Source organism: Crinia signifera, chromosome 9 (assembly GCF_055691185.1).
Source record: "Crinia signifera chromosome 9, ASM5569118v1, whole genome shotgun sequence".
Classification (NCBI taxonomy): Eukaryota; Metazoa; Chordata; class Amphibia; order Anura; family Myobatrachidae; genus Crinia; species Crinia signifera.
The window spans coordinates 24172377-24190460 of record NC_139225.1 but is presented as its reverse complement, the minus strand read 5'-3'; the positions used below and the strand labels follow the sequence as shown (position 1 = coordinate 24190460).

General features: G+C 47.9%; 1 protein-coding gene across 1 annotated transcript in view; it reads right to left on the bottom strand.

Moving 5' to 3' along the window:
* Positions 1-8808, bottom strand: part of RXRA (retinoid X receptor alpha) — a 148739-nt gene extending 139931 nt beyond the window's left edge. The window contains exon 1 of the mRNA XM_083158591.1: positions 8534-8808. Within this exon, the coding sequence (XP_083014717.1) occupies positions 8534-8561 (28 nt within the window). The 5' untranslated portion in view covers positions 8562-8808. The remainder of the gene's footprint in view (positions 1-8533) is intronic.
* Between the last annotated feature and the right edge of the window lie 9276 nt (positions 8809-18084).

The window sequence follows — 18084 nt, the reverse complement described above, 5'->3', positions numbered from 1 at the left end:
TAGCATCAAAATCGATACACTGAAAACATGGCAGTGCAGTGGTTAGCATTACTGCCTCACAGCACTGAAATCATGAGTTCGATTCCTGACCAGGGCCCTATCGTGTGGAGTTTACATGTTCTCCAGCTGCCCAAAGTCATAACAGTAGGGTAACTGGCTTGTGACTTTCAGAGTTTGGTGCAATCCAGTGTTTTCTGGACAGATCTTACTCTTCTGTCTGAGCCTCGGTAGGCGGTTACGGTTTTATAAACCTTAATACAACAAACTGCGGATGTGAACAAGGGACTCGTTTTGCAGCATTTCGGGCCGCCATAAAGCGTTTAGTCACCACTGATAAGACACACACTGCTTCCTTATTCCAGCAATTACGCACCTGAATTGCCAATTAAGGTCTAGATTCATAACCCAACCCCGGCTGTTTAAAGGGACACTTAAAAGGCTGAAACATTACAGTATATGTTGCAAGTCTATTGCAATGTTTGTCAGCGGATTTGTTCAAACATTGGCAAAGTCAATAAAATATTCTGCCAGCAATCATGGTATTGAGCCTATGGGGGGCGCTGTTCCACTGCCATCAAAGGCTCCCACTTGTCAATAAAAGCAAATTGTCATTATTATAGACAAATATCATCCCCATCAATGGTGTCACTGGTCCTGATTCACAGGTGCGCGCAATGTCGGCTACACGCTAACATGTGCCAACGCCGCGATGCACATGCGCACTGATGGATGGGATTAGCGGGTTTATTTGCAAAGTGATAGACAGGTAGTCATCAAAAGGGGGGCGGAATGGTCGACATGCTCCTCCCCCAGTGACCATGTCGATGTTCATGTTGATCCACACTGTCAACATCAGAACATCAACATGGATCAAACTGTCGACAGACACCACGGTGAAACCCTCAAACAGTCAACAGATTCACAGGGGTCAATTTACAGTACATTAGTTTCTAAAAATACAAACGGTGATGTTGCCCCTAGCAACCAAATTCAGTCTATCATTTCTCTATTGCATCCTAGAAAATGCCAGACAGAATCTTATTGGTTGCTATGGGCAACAGCACCGCTTTTCATTTTTAGAAACTAAGGTAAATTTACCTCACAATGTCAGCAACTGAAATGTCGACATTCTGAGGATGCGGCCAATTAGGAGCCACTGGGAGTAGATCGGAGATCACCAGGAATGCTTTATCGACAGTTCAGCCTCATGTGCACATTATCTGGGTAGTCATGCAGCGTGTCGGCAGATGGGCCCCGTCGACAAGCCACCTGTCGGGCCTGTGTTTCTGAGCCACTGCAAATTTGTACCCAGCAGGAGAGGCCCTGGGGTCTTTGGTGAGACAGAATATAGTCGCTCAGAGGATCGATGGTGTGACCGATGTTTCCACTTCTTTATATAAGCAACCCATGCAATGCATCGGCCCTACTACAAGATGGCATCTGACTTGTCAGCATGTCTTTGCTAACGCATTGTGTATGGAGTCGCAGCTGCGCCCCTAAATCAGACCCCTTCTGAATAAACCCCCCCCCCCCACACCAAAAAAAAAAAATGAAATTATATATAGCATTTCACAGGACGTGATGCCCAAAATAGGCCAATATGGGTCTTGAAAACAAGTCCATGGAGGCAGGAAATGGTGGCATGTCCTGTGCCTTTAAATCCTCAGCCGCCCCTCTGTAAGAAACAGTGCGCTGGAGTCACAAGACTCTGCTTTAACCACTAAACCGCACCTCTTCCTGATCACACAGAAGCCCGAGCATTTTATAGCAGGAAAAATGTCCCTCTGGCCTGGTCTCGGAGTTGTGTTACCGTTGTATGCATCTCCCCGCACAGAGGTGGCAAAATTCACACCCACGCCCGTGGCGCAATACGCTTACATCCGTAACGCTACCACCACACTCTATGCCCACCAGCATCCGTAATCTTATTTAATCGCCCTGTTTAGTGCCAATACACAGAAGTGCAGCGATTACTCACAAATAACTCACCAGACGTGGACTTTGCACGAGTCTAGTGAGTGGACCTGGGATGGGTCGCTATGGTTACAGCACATTAGTGTACCAGGCACAGGCTAGTAACAGGAGTTGTAGCATTTCAGGCACTTATGCACTCTTGCAACCAGGTGATAATCCAGTCATGCACGAGTAGGCTGGTGGAGCAAGTGTTAACCCGGGGAAATGCCATTGCTAGGTAATTAAACCGCGGTACTCCCACTGCAGATCATAGACTCGCTGACAGGCCATACGTGGATCTGGTGGCTTGGTCTTTATTTTGTACATGAGATGGTCTCTAACAAAGCAATAAATGGAACATCCAGGCCCGGATGCACTAAGCTTCAAAAGTGATAAAATGGAGAGTGATAAACAGCCAGCCAATCAGCTCCTGCCTGACATTTTTCAAACACAGCCTGTGACATGGCAGGTAGGAGCTGATTGGCTGGCTGTTTATCACTCTCCATTTTATCACTTTTGAAGCTTAGTGCAACTGGCCCCCAAACTGTTCTATGTAACACAGGTACCAGACTCATGCCCATTAGGGGTATGTTTACATATGCATGCAGAGAAAACAGCAGAATGTTTTCGGTGATGTTCCACCCTGGAAGAGAGATAAAGTACCAGCCAATTGGCACCTAACTGACATGTCACAGACTGGGTTTGGAAAATTAGGGGCTTGTTGGTGCTTTAATATGTGAAATTAAAATCTGAAAGCAGGGGTGCAAATTCTCAGCCCCGCAGATTATCTGGGGACAGTGCATGCGATGGCCTGGCTGATTGACAGCCGGACGACATGTGAGGGCGTCACCCTCAATATTACTATTAGGCCGATAACAAAACATATGATAAAAGGAACCCAGGCCCAGCATTTACACACGGGGGGGACGTCACATTCTTCTGCTGCCCCCGTTACTTTGCAGGCACTAGCAATGAAATAGTTAATAGGTGCAAGCACGGGACGCTGAGCAGGCAAGGCAGCTTTGAACCCTGGACTTTTAATTCTCGTGTGCCAGGCAAAAGTCCAACCCTCCCCCCACCACCACCACTTTCTGTTACACACCTGCCCTGCGTGAAAGAACGTGCGCCGCTGTCCTCTCTGAAACCAGGGGCCATGAAAAAAACCGCGTCAGCGGCCATCTTGTAACATCCACAGCCAAAAGTGCATGTAAACACTTATCAGACACACACATGTGGCCCCTAGCTGAGTGCTATAAGGTACACATAGGGTTTTATCCGGGGAAGGCACCAGGGTGGTGGGGGCACAGCAGTCCAAAATTCAAATAGGAGAGGCACAGCAACTGCCACCAACTGCCATTCCAAACTGACTCACTGGCAGTTGGTGCGGCTCCCTATTTGAATTTTAGACTTTGCTGCAGCCCCTCTGGAGCTGCCACTGGGTCTATCCCATCGTAAAGGGCCCTGCTGATGCTGAACCTCTTCACAGACCACACACTGGTCCTTATTCAGATCTGATCACAGTACAAATTTGTTTGGAAAATGGGCAAAACCATGTACACTGCAGGTGGGGCAGATGTAACATGTGCAGAGAGTTAAATTTGGTGGGGTGTGTTGAAACTGAAATCTAAATTGCAGTGTAAAAATAATGCAGCCAGTATTTACCCTGCACAGAAACAAAATAACTCACAGCGCAGCGAGCCCGCAATGGGGGGTGGTCCACGTCCCCCCATTGTCGGGATTTCGGCGTCGGGATTCCATAACAATCCCGGATATATATAGGGGGTGTCATAGGTAAAAACAGGAGGGGGGGTTCCAGTTGCCCAGAATCCTCCCTTCCCTACAACCTGGCCAGCAACCCTACAAGGGTGTACCTTACTTTCACAGTACCACCCATGACCATGGCTGGTATATGCGCCCACACCGCAGATAGATGTCCTTGTATATCTGAAACCTGTATTTGTTTAAACCACCTTCAAAGTGGGTAGAGCGCCCATTAATCGTGATACAAAGCCAGCACACAGGGGCATGTCCCTCCGCCGCAACTGCCGCACAAACCCAAATATTTATACAACCGGCATGAAATATAATATATAATATCCGGCAGGTGTGAACAATATGACCCACGAAATCCGTTTCCATCCCTTTACAAGGTTCTACCACCTAGAATACTGCAGGAGAGCTCAGCTCAGCATAAAAGAGGTAGGTCGCAGACTGTAAGCTCTGCAGTCCAGTCTGTATCTTACACACAATGTTACACCCCCCCGATATACTATAAATCCAAATGTCAATAATATCATTTACGATTTTCTTTTTATCTCTATCCACTTGAAAACAGGCCGGACTAGCAAGCGGCGGGTCCTCCGGATAGCCTGACCTGTTTATCGAGGCCCCTGCTGGTATTACAAACCATTAATAGTTTATTTATACAGTACTGCTCCCCTGGAACGGGACACTGAGCTGTCACAAACAGCAACACGATCCGTGCACCAAGCGTCTGATTGAAGTTCTGGGACAATCTTATCTTCCACCGGTGACACTGCCTTTAAAGCGGGTTCAGACGGGTAAGTGCTGAGCTGCCCGGCCAACTTATCGGATGGCATCTGCACCTGGCACTAACCAATGCTTGGCAGTCACCAACTGAAATAAATAAATAATGCACGCCGAAAGGACGGTTACAGCGAGACTGCGGCAGGCTCTCTGTAACCTGCACTTGAGACGGTCTGATGGGGATTGGGTTACCCCTGGTGTAGTTTGTTAATGAAAGTAATTAGATGGGGAACTTTCAATTTCTGAGTTTGAGAGCAGCGGTATAAAACAGTCCGTACGGCTTGCCGTAAAGTGGTGATAGATAGATAGATAGATAGATAGATAGATAGATAGATTAGATAGATATTGTTCATTCTAGCACCCGCCAACTTTGAAAACCCATGTAGTTCCTCTTCCCTGCCTGGGGTGTTGCTGTCTGCTGTAGTGTTCTAGCACAGTGTGGTCTGTATATCAGCACTGATATGCAAACCAGACCTGTGCTAGAAACACCACAGCAGACAGTGACACCCCAGGCAGGGAAGAGGAACTACATGGGTTTTCAAAGTTGGCGGGTGCTAGAATTAACACTAGGGTCGGAAGGTCGTCCCAAGCATTGAGTCGACAATCAAAAGTCCGACACAAGTTTTTCTCTTTTTTTTGACCCGAATGTCGACACAGCCAGCATAGACACTGTCTAAGTGTACCGCGTCCCTTCGCTGTGCTTGCCAGGTTTTATTCTCCTACCAAGCCGTAGTGCAGGGATGGGGAACCTTTGGCCCTCCAGCTGTTGTTGAACTACACATCCCAGCATGCCCTGCAACAGTTTTAGGATTGTCAAAGACCAAAACTGTAACAAGGCATGCTGGGATATGTAGGTCAACAACAGCTGGAGGGCTGATGGTTCCACATCCCTGCCGTAGTGGATGTTAGGGCATGAAATACCGCCTGTCGGCACATGTCGGCTCAAAATAAAAACGTGAAAAACTCATGTGGACCTTGCCATTGTCGACCTTTCCCATGTCAGTCAAACCAATGCATGTCGACCTTAATTGAGTCGACTTAATGACAGTATCCCGCCTCAGCGCATAGTTGCCCATTTTGCAGTAGGAAACTAATTTTAGTGACTTGCCTGGTAACCAGCGACATCACTGAGGCACGAGGTACTCTGTACCTCACACCTCAGTAACATCAGCAGTTTCTACAGGAATGAAAGTGCCAAAGGGCAATCAGCTCCTCAACCCAAAAGTTTAAATGTCACAGCGTGCTGGTGATGGGTGTACATGCACGCGAATAGAGCGTATGTTCAATTATGGGGGTATTTAAACAACTGGCCCCTATATCACGCACCGGAATAACATGACTGAACAGCAATATTTATGACAGGGTGAGTTTAGCAAGCCGGACCAATGCTTTGGAATAAGCGCAGCATTGGTCTAGCAAAACACAAGACTATACCAGGAGGCTGACGCTTATCTTACACAATTACACACCACAAGTCTTTATATCATTCACACTGTGGTGCAATAAACAAAAACACACACACAGGGTATATACTGTGCCAGATATATGTCACAGCAGGAGGACTGGAGCTACAAAATCAGATTAAAGGTTAAAAGGGAGTGGGGGGGGGGGAAATAAGACCATTTAATAAAAAGTAGGGTTATGGGTCATAGGATAGACAGGGTTTAGGCGTACAGTTAATAAATCGACAACAAATAGTCGACAAAAATGCCAACATGCGCCAGAGGGCAGCAACGGTCGACATAAGGTAACGGCCGACTTACATTTTACTACATTTTTGGGATTGTGAATGTCAACACTTGAGCAAGTGGACCCTCAATTAATGTAGCATGTGCTCACCACAAGTGTTGAAAAAGCACAAAAAAAACTGGGAAATAGTGACAAATTCACGTCAACAGTTTCCTGCGTCGACTTTTGCTTGTGTCAAATGTCAACGCAGTGCACCCGAGCGACAAGAAACCATCCAGCCAATAACATGTGCCCAGGCCACAGGCCTGGAGTCAACGTGAGATCTCAAACTTTATAAACCTCGGATGGGAGGGGGGTCTAACAGGGATTTTAAATACAAATTACTGTACAAAGCAGAAGGGGGGGTCTTCAATTTCAAATATACAACTTGTTTTATTCAATAAAGTTTTTAAAAACAATCAAGCACAAACTCCACTCCATAACCCCCCACCACCCCAAATATCTCCACAGACAGGCAGAAAGCGAGAGTTTACAATCTGTAAACAGCACATATAACAACATCCCAATTTGCAGCTAGCAGAATGCTCCAAGCAGGAAACCAAACTCCACCAGTGCAGCAAAACAATAACAGCAACCGGCGTATAAACCTGGCAATTGTAAGTGGGACAATCCAGAGTTAAAAAAAAACCTGCAGGGTTCCGACCACTCTGCAGACAACTGTGCCAGGCAATGCCCTGTCAGATGCCACCGCTGCCGGTAAGAGTGGGCGGCGCTGATTAATAGCAGACACATTAAATTTGTCAATCTCGTGGTTTGTGTGATTTTTCTTTTTTCCTGCTATTGGCGCTGTCATTTATATAACCCCCCAGTAGTGTGGCTGCAGAGCACATACCTGGGCACTGGTTGGCACAGACAGTCCATGTCTGGTCTAAGTGGAAGAGACAGTCGGTGGCGTGCATGAGTGTCACTTGACAGGCCCTAGGGCTCTCTCACAATCATTTAGTCCAGCATTAAAGTCATTGCCATTTAACCCTGTGGTAACCAATGGTGTCTGCAGCCCGGACACTGTCACCAAACTGTAGGAATGCAAATGAATACACTCTAGGGTTATGGCATCATCCCAATACAACATCAAAGGGGGTTCTTCTGTAGCCCATCACTGGTCAGTGAATGCCCCAAGTCCATTGCAAAGCCCCTATGTGAAATAATCCAGTTATTGGGGCACTTACTGGCTTTATGGCCAGCTAAGAATTACGGCTTTGTTAACACTATCTGTTTCTTTCCTTCCACAACATCCAACCTCAAAAGGACTATAAACACTCAGGAAGTTATTACCCCCCAGACACCCCTCACAGTGTCAGTACAAAGCCCTCTCTGCACTAACCTGGACTTGATCTTAAAGCCCCTAGTGCAAATACCTTCTCAGCAGTGAGTGCCCAGAATGACCAGTGTAAATACCCACTCAGCAGTGAGTGCCCAGTGTAAGTACCCTGTTAGCAGTGAGTGTCCATTGGGATGCCCCCAGTGTAGGTACCCCCTCAGCAGTCTGTGGCCAGGTGAATGCCAACAGCCGCAAGAACCGCCAGTGTGCTCCTCCAGAAGTCAGTGCCCAGGCGGCTGCCCAAGTCTAGGTACCCCCTCAACAGTAAGAGTACAGATGGCTTCTCCCAGCATGGGCACAGTACCACTCAGCAGTGATGGCGAAGGGACTGCCACCAGCATGGGCACACTGCCCCTCATCACTGAGGGCATAGGGGCTGTCACCAGCATGGGCACAGTACCCCTCAGCACTGAGGGCACAGGGGCTGTCACCAGCATGGGCACAGTACCCCTCAGCACTGAGGGCATAGGGGCTGTCACCAGCATGGGCACAGTACCCCCTCAGCACTGAGGGTGCAGGGACTTCCACCAGCATGGGCACAGTACCCCTCAGCACTGCCCACCAGCATGGGCACAGTACTCCCTCAGCACTGACGGCACAGGGGCCTGCCCCCCCAGGATGGGCACAGTACCCCTCAGCACTGAGAGCACTGCAGGGGGCTGCAGTAATAACAAGAGTCACAACTTGTGCACACGTGTTTGCAGCAACTACAGGAGTTGGGTTACCTGGATTGGAGGGCTCCCAACTCCAGAGGTGCCTCAAAGTTTGAGTGAGGGCAGAGAGGGGAACACACACCAGCAGCCTATACCCAGCCTGCTACCTATATATACCCCGGAGTATTTCCAGGGACCAGTAATACAATGCAACGGCAGTCAGGTGGGTGCACACCCCCCGCAGCACCCCACTCAGCACACCCCAGGTGCATGCACACCCCGCAACCCCACACAGGCACCAGGCACTCACCCAGCGGCAGGAAATGCTTGGTGTCCATTGCTGGCTAACTCATGCCCGACGATGAGTGAGAAGACGGGCTCCGAGAGTGTGCAGGCGGCGGGGCAGAGGGTCCGGGCTCCGGAGCCGGGGAGGCCGCGAGTTGCTGCAAACTCACCAACAATGTAATAAAGTAACAACTGAGTCTCCTGCTCCAGAGCTGGCTGCAGCGCCGGGGCCCCGCCGGGGGGGGGGAGAGACGGGCGACCTCTGCTGCAGCGACCGGGAGGGACAGCACAGAGCAGCAGCAGCCGCCAATCCCAGCAGCCAGACACATCCACACGCAGGCAGCAGTGTGTGTGACCCCGGCTCCCAGACGCTGCTGCTCCCTGGTGCTCACCTAACTCACTCATACAGTGTATACAGTAGTATAGTGTGTTTGTATACAATATATATCTATAAAGAGAGCACACTCCTATTTCACACATATATATATATACACACACATATATATATATATATATATATATATATATATATATATATATATATATATATATATATATATATATATATACTGACCATTGCATTTTACCAACAGGGTGTATATAACAAAGTTATATACAGGGGTTGGGATCACTGGGTCAACCACAGGAAGGTCGACACCCTCAAAAGGCCGACATGTGCTTAGGTCGACAGGATCATTAGCCAGACACAAGCATTAGGTTGACATAAGGAAGGTCGACAGTGAAAAGGTTGACATGGGTTTTTCCAACGTTTTTACGTTTTTGTTTTCCCCGAAAGACGACATGGACACTGTATCGGTGCACGGTGTCCCCGTGCATGGCTCGCTACGCTCGCCACACTATTTTATTCTTATTTCACGCCCTAGTGGATGGTAGGGCATGAAATACCACCTGTCGGCTAAAAAAGAAGTGAAAAACCCATGTTGACCTTTTGACCCATGTCGACCTAATGCGTACATATCCTGTAATATGGAGTCAGTCCCCCTTTTACAGCTATAACAGATTGTTATATACAGGTACATATACTATAATATGGAGTCAGTCCCATTGGGCTGTGTGTGGCCATGTTCTTCCACACTGAATCATGTCTGTGTAGTCCTTGCTGTGTGCACTGGGGCACATCCATGTTAGAATAGAGGCCCTTATTCTGGTTCACTCGCAACGGCAAATTCCTTATCAAATGGACAAAACCATGTGCACTGCAGGTGGGGCAGATGTAACTTGTGCAGAGAGAATTAGGTTTGGGGGAGTTATTTTGTTTCTGTGCAGGGTAAATACTGGCTGCTTTATTTTTACACTGCAATATAGATCTCACTTTGAAGTAAAACCCTACACAAATTTAATTCTATCTGCACAAGTAACATCTGCCCCACCTGCAGTGCACATGGTTTTGTCCATTTGAGATTAAATTTGCATTTGCAAGTGAACCAGAATAAGTGCCAGAATACAGCCTTCCCTAAACTGTTGCCACAATGTTAAAGCATTAAGATTGCCCTTCACCAGAAATAAGGGTCCTAGACCAAACCCTGACACACTGCCCCATACCATTATCATTCCTCCACCAAACTTCACAGGTGGCATAATGCAGTCAGGCAGGTAATGTTCTCCTGGCATCCGCCAAAGCCAGACTCACCCATCTGACTGTCCAAACAGAGAGGTGTTTCGTCACTCCACAGAATATCATGGATGGAGTATACGAGAGTCTAATTGCAAAAGATAGAATCCTATTACAGTACCACGCAAAGGTGGCATCCTATTGCTGTACCACGCAAAGGTGGCATCCTATCGCTGTACCACGCAAAGGTGGCATCCTATCACAGTACCACACAAAGATGGCATCCTATTGCTGTACCACGCAGAGGTGGCATCCTATCACAGTACCACGCAAAAATTGCATCCTGTTGCTGTACCACGCAAAGGTGGCATATTATCACAGTACCACGCAATGGTGGCATACAATCAAGTTACCACACAGGTGGCATCCTATCACAGTGCCACGCAAAGGTGACATCCTAACACTGTACCACGCAAAGGTAGCATCCTATCACAGTACCACGCAAAGGTGGCATCCTATTACAGTACTACACAAAGGTAGCATTCTATCACAGTACCACGCAAAGGTGGCATCCTATTACATTACTACGCAAAGGTGGCATCCTATCACAGTACCACGCAAAGGTGGCATCCTATTGGTGTACCACGCGAAGGTGGCATCCTATTGGTGTACCACGCGAAGGTGGCATCCTATCACAGTACCACGCAAAGGTGGCATCCTATTACATTACTACGCAAAGGTGGCATCCTATCACAGTACCACGCAAAGGTGGCATCCTATCACAGTACCACGCAAAGGTGGCATCCTATTGGTGTACCACGCGAAGGTGGCATCCTATCACAGTACCACGCAAAGGTGGAATCCTATCGCTGTACCACGCAAAGGTGGCATATTATCACAGTACCACGCAATGGTGGCATACAATCAAGTTACCACACAGGTGGCATCCTATCACAGTGCCACGCAAAGGTGACATCCTAACACTGTACCACGCAAAGGTAGCATTCTATCACAGTACCACGCAAAGGTGGCATCCTATTACATTACTACAAAAAGGTAGCATTCTATCACAGTACCACGCAAAGGTGGCATCCTATTACAGTAATACGCAAAGGTAGCATTCTATCACAGTACCACGCAAAGGTGGCATCTTATTACAGTACTACGCAAAGGTGACATCCTAACACTGTACCACGCAAAGGTGGCATCCTATTACAGTACTACGCAAAGGTAGCATCCTATCACAGTACCACACAGAGGTGGCATCCTATCACAGTACCACAAAGAGGTGGCATCCTATCACAGTACTACGCAAAGGTGGCATCCTATCACAGTACCACGCAGAGGTGGCATCCTATCACAGTACCTCGCAGAGATGGCATCCTATAACAGTACCACACAAAGGTGGCATATTATCACAGTACCACACAAAGGTGGCATATTATCACAGTACCACGCAGAGGTGGCATCCTATCACAGTACTACGCAAAGGTGGCATCCTATCACAGTACCACACAGAGGTGGCATCCTATCACATTACCACACAGAGGTGGCATCCAATCACAGTACTACGCAAAGGTGGCATCCTATCACAGTACCACACAGAGGTGGCATCCTATCACAGTACCACACAGAGGTGGCATCCTATCACAGTACCTCTCAGAGGTGGCATCCTATCACAGTACCACACTGAGGTGGCATCCTATCACAGTACCACGCAGAGGTGGCATCCTATCGCAGTACGTTGCAGAGATGGCATCCTATAACAGTACCACGCAAAGGTGGCATCCTATCACAGTGCTATGCAAAGGTTCCGCCCACCACTATGCGTCTCCAGCCGGCACCTGGCTGACCCTCAGCCGCCACTGCTGGTAGATTTTGGTATCTGGTTGGCGAAAGTGAGAGACGCGGGTCTGACCTGCTCACACTTCCTGGCAATGTCACTGGTGTGGTCGGAGGAAGTGAGCAGTATGACGGACAGATGCCTGCGAGTGCAGTCACTTCCAGCGGTGGCTGGCAGGAGTCTGCATACTGGTTGGCGGCAGCCAGGGTTAAAGTGAGGGGGAACAGGGTATAATGGTAGGGGAAACTGAGTTCCACCTCTTCAGAATCAGCTTTACTGGCCAGGTATACTTGCGTTTACTCGGTTTTGGATTGCTGTGCAACAGCCAGGTAGGTTACAGGTAAACAGAGATAGTTCGGATATATAACACACATACAGATATACACATATATATTTTGGCCGAGCTGCTCAGCACCCAGGCAGCCATCAGCGACACCACTTTGTCATTGCAACAGGCCGGTAGGTAACAGTAAACAGAGACGGTACATTTGGCTGAGCGGCACAGCTCCTAGGCAGCCATCAGGGGCGCCATCTTGGTTGTTGCTACTTCCAGGGCTGCATCATGGCCTAATAGGCCATTTTCCTCATCAGCATGCCACAGCGACTGAGTCCCTAGGTCGTTCTGCTGAGAAGCTGAGGAGTGGGCCATTGTGTCTGGGGGCATTGGTTGGAGCCGTGGTTGGGGGGAGAGTCAGTGTGTAGGGAGAGAAGTGAGGGTGGGTATCGCGTCACTACCCAGAGGCGTACCTACATATTCATAGGCCCCATAGCAAAAGTTTGTAAGGGCCCCCTATTTAGCAACTGATGGTGATAAATTTATGTAAAACATATTAGTTAGACAGCAAAGATGGGCCCCCTTCAGCTCTGGGCCCCATAGCAGCTGCACCCCTTGCACCTATGGTAGTTACGCCCTTGTCACTACCCCAATGCAAGAGCCTTACCTCCTCCAAATGGGGGTTTATTACATGAGGGCCGCTGCTGGGATTCCCCGGTGGTCAAGTGGGGTGGACGGGCTACCTTTGCATCCAGGGGTTGCAGCCAGGGATTCTGCAGGCCAGGGATGCTCCTCCCACTGGGGTCTTGGTCAGGAGTGTCCTCGCATCTTCGCCGGAGGTCGCAATCCCGCTGGCTGGATTATTCTCTCTCCATGCATCGCGGTCGGAGGACTCTTAAGGCCGGGGGAGTCACTGTATCTCACGCCAGGTGTTGCAGTCGGGATCCTGCAGGCTGGGACGCTGGGGTTCTTAGCCACACACTAGCTGCCAATCTCCGGCTGGGGGGCATCGCGTCCATCACCGGGGGCCATCAACCCTTCCCCCGTGAGGTCTCCGGGGGGTTATCTGCCATGTCCTGTGTGCCTTCCACCGCCCTGAACAGTAGTTCCAACAGAAAAGCCTATCCCAGCGGCTTCTTCTGGACATTATGTGTATAAGGGGCACTACTGTATGATTTAATATGAATCAAGGGCACTACATGCGGTGTAATGTGTATATGGTTATGCTACTGTGTGTTGTCATTTTTATTGGAGTTACTATTGTTAAACCACACCCCTTCCAAGTGGGACCAATATCCCTTTATGGGAGGTATGGCGCAAATTCCCTGGCACTGGTTTAGGCCCTGCCTACTAAGGTTGTGGCGGGGGCGGTGTTTGGGGCAAGGAGTTCCAGCACCTCTCCAGGACCACTTTAAGCCCTGTCGGTAGCTCCATGATGCCGGGATCAGCATCCTTCTGCAGGCACGGCCGCTTCTAGATGGCTGGGACTACTTGGTATAACTGTGAAGACTTGGTACAACAACATGAAGTGAGATACCAATATAAGACCCCAGCTTGGTCCATGAAGTTCAGGGCACATGGATGGCTCTCCGGAGTTTACTATGTTCCCTGTATTGCCCATATTTGGTCATTGCCTGTTTTGATGTGTGTCAGTGTAGACAGGTATTTTGTGCTTAGTATTTGGATATTTGTGTACTTATATGAATTTGAGACCTTTTTTTATGTTTATTTTTCTTATTTTTGTAAATACACATTATTGGCCATATTTTAATATTATTGTTGTAAATAATTGTATAGTTAGTATTAGTGATGCAAACCGAAAATAAGCTGGGGTAGAAACTATGTGATGTGTACCCAGCACGACATCGCCACCAACGTGACCTGGGATTATTAAAATAGCCACTATGTGGGGACTGGCAGTGCTTCAGCAAGTGTGTATGCACTTGGTTCCTGGCAATGAGCACAAAACCTCTGGCAACGAGCATATAACCGCTGGCAATGAGCATGTAACCCCTAGCAACGAGCATGAAAGCCCTTGCAATGAGCATGTAACCACTGGCAAGGTGCATGTGACCCACTGGCAATAAGCATGTAACACCTAGCAATGGCCATGTAACCCCTGGCAACAAGCATGAAAGCCCTGGCAATGTGCACAAAACCCCTGACAACTAGCATATAATCCCTGGCAATGAGCATGTAACCCCTAGCAAGGAGCATAAAATCCCTGGCAAGGAGCATGTAACCACTGGCAAGGCGCATGTGACCCACTGACAATGTGCATGTAACCCCTGGCAACAAGCATGAACGCCCTGGCAATGAGCACAAAACCCCTGACAAGGAGTATATAATCCCTGCGAATGAGTATGTAACCCCTAGCAACGAGCATAAAAGCCCTGGCAAGGAGCATGTAACCACTGGCAAGGCGCACGTGACCCACTGGCAATGAGCATGTAACACAAAGCAACGTGCATGAAACCAATGGCAAGGAGGGGATACAGTCACTAGGTCGACCCTTTTTAGGTCGACATGCATTGGGTCAACCACTGAAGGTCGACAGTGCTTAGGCCGGTACATGAAATAGGTTGATATGGCTAAGGTCGACAGGGTTGGAAAGTCAACACAAGTGTTAGGTCGACAATGGCAAGGTTGACAGTCAAAAACTCAACATGAGCTTTTTTAGCCGGCATGTGCCGACAGGCGGTATTTCATGCCCTACCATGCACTATGGCGTGGTGGGAGAATGAAACATTGCCCGAAGCATGGCGAGTGTAATGGCGTGGATACGGTACACTTAGATGGTGTCCATGTTGACGGTGTCGACATTCTGTACTAAAATGTGGAAAAATCATGTCGACATTTTCACTGTCGTCCTTGCCATTGCCGACCTAATGCTTGTGTCGTCCTTTCAAACCCCCGTCGATCTATGTGTCAACATAACCAAGTCTTGCGCAAGTCGATTTGATGCAAGCTCCGCGCTTTTAGCGAACAGGGCCGTGGGCGAGCAATTATGATCTCATGCTGTAATCCGTTCGGCCCTTAACATTTCACTGAGCGAGTGGAAGAAATGAGCATTTTAAACATAAAACAGATTTATCATTTCCACAATGCAATGATCATTTAAATGATGGTAATAGATATGTACTCAAACATAAAACAGATGTATAGGTTCCACAGCTCAATATCCACGGGTGTTATGTGAATCTTTCCTGCAGACACAGAAATATACATTGATTTGAACAGGTTTTATTGAATTTTTACACAATTACTTCTTCTTTTCTGTAACAATCAGCGCGGCCTGGGTTTAGGTTACAAACTTCATAAACAGTTTGGTTCTAAGTAAGAATTTGTCATAGTGGATTTGAGGGCGAAGGTTTCCAAGGAGAAAATATTAATCGCAGCAAATACGGTGCATTAGGTAAAACGCTCGGAACCTGTTCTTAAAGGTCTATTTCTATTTCTGTACCACTTTTCTTGCCGCTAATGGCATCAAGCTTGAAAAACAAATGTAGTTGGCTGAAAGAATAACAAAATAAAAGTTGTACCTAGCAGTCATTTTTACATCTGTGACTTTTTGTTATATATATATATATATATTTTTTTACCTTTTACAAACCCCACGCTTTAGCTGGAGCCAGGCTAGTGGTATGCCCCCGATGACACTGTCCAAGGGGGGATACAGTTATTAGGTTGACTTTATAAGGATAACATGCATTGGGTCACTGAAGGTCGACGGGGCTGGGGTTGACAACTGAAATAGTCGACGTGGCTGAAGTCGACAGGTTTGGAAGGTTTACAGAAGCATTAGTTTGGCAATGTCCAGGTCGATTTGAGTTTTTCATGTTTTTCTCCCGAATGTCAACATAGTCGTCATGGACACCGTCAAAGTGTACTGCGTCCCCTCATGTACCAACAGGAAACTGGCAGATGGAGCTGTACAGGATGCCAGGGGACATGCAATAGGTGGACAGGGTCAAAATGGCAACAGGATAACAAATGTCGACATGAAAAAAGTAGACACATGAAAAGGCTGACATGAGCTTTTCACCATTTTTGGGTCTCAATTGTTGATATAGACCCCAGTGAGTGTTACTGATACCCAAACATGGCTCATTTCGCCCATCATGCTTCAGGCTATTATATTCTCCCTCACAAGCATTAGGTCGACAATGGTGGGAGATTATAATAGTGTGCCGAGCCATGTGAGGGGACGCGTTACACTTAGACGGTGTCCATGTTGACTATGTCGACATTTGGGACTAGAAATTGTGAAAAACTTACATTCGATCATGCCTCCTATTTCCCAGGCCCAGCCACGCAAAAATTTGTCGAGGGACGTGGCCTAATTAAATGGGCGTGGCCTATACTCGCGGTCCTCGCGCAAGACCACGCCCCCGTTTTGCTGCTATGGAGGCATGACCCAGAGGCTCTGTGAGCGGATCAGCAGCCGACAGGGGGGACTCCCAACAGCCCCCCCCCTCGCCGCGGTACACTGCCGGCCGCGGGAATGTCCCCGAAAACCGGGACATTCCTGCGGTAATCGGGACTGTTGCTAGGTATGGTTTATTTGCACTAGCCGAAACACCCAGGCAACACAGGGAGAACCTATAAACTACAGACAGAGTTTTGGCGGGAATTGAAATCAAGGCATCAGTGCTGTGAGACAGCAATGCTGGCCACTACGCCAACCATGCATCACTAATATTATGCATCGCCTATAAAGTAAAAGTTTTTGGTAAATGAATCTAAAGCTGGGTATACACGGATAGATTTGAAGCCCGATGTGGGCGTTCCCGATCGATGGGAACGACCAATCGTTCAAATCGTTCCGTGCATCGTTAACGATGCGCGTACCCGTGAATCGTTAACGATGGTCTATGATCTTTCCTGCATGCAGGAAGATCATAGACAAATCTTTTGTCAAGTGTATCCAATCGTTCCGTGTGTACGCACGATGAACGATTTGATACACTCGTTAACGATGTCGGAACGCTTCCGTCATCGTTCCGTGTGTACCCACCTTTAGGAGTTGAATAAAGAAATACAACATTTTCCTTAATACCTCTGTTGAGTTTAAGCAGGCAGAGTCCGGGGTCTGTTTAGATGCTATCCTGTTTCCCCCTATCTTCTAAATCTCATTTCAAGACAATGCAAAGTTTCCCCGTTTGTTTGGGCGAACTCCCATATCACCCACTCCAAAACAAAAACTCCTCCCAGGCCTTTCACACTCATCTGCTTGCTATTGGATGGATGATTTGGCAGTGATAGATGGGTGTTCGGTGGTGGAAATGCTTCTGTTTGCCTGTGTGGTACTAGTACACTGTGATGTGACTGTGGGCTCGTCCAGGCCTAATGATCCTGACCCAGTTATTTGCATCTCTCCTGCTCTCCTTCGGGCCACCCCAGGACAGCCGCCATCATCAATACTTAGCAAATGCTTGTGTACCCTTTATATTCTGTTCTACTTTATTTTACAGTTCCCCTTTGTCCAGTAAAATGTGATTGCCCAGAGGAACTGGGTCTGGCGGCTGGAAGAGGCGTGCGAGTCATGCCGCTGAAACTCCACTCATGCCCTACCTGGAGATTGCTTATACTGCCCTTGGTTTTATAGATGTTTTTGCATCGCAGTCCCTAATGAGCAATGTCCCTGTTTCTCAGTATTCTCCAACTGCACTACAATAACACACGACTTCCCCTGCATGTTACAATATAATTCAATCAGGCCCGTATTTGGCAATTGGACCAGTTCGCCTGTTTATTAACCCTTTGCGCACAAGTAGATATTTATGTTCATCTTTGGCTATTTCTGCACCGTCTGTTAAATGCGATAGGGTCCAGGTTGGGTTATGCTGTTCATTTTGCCTTGTAAATTATTTTTATCCCCACGGA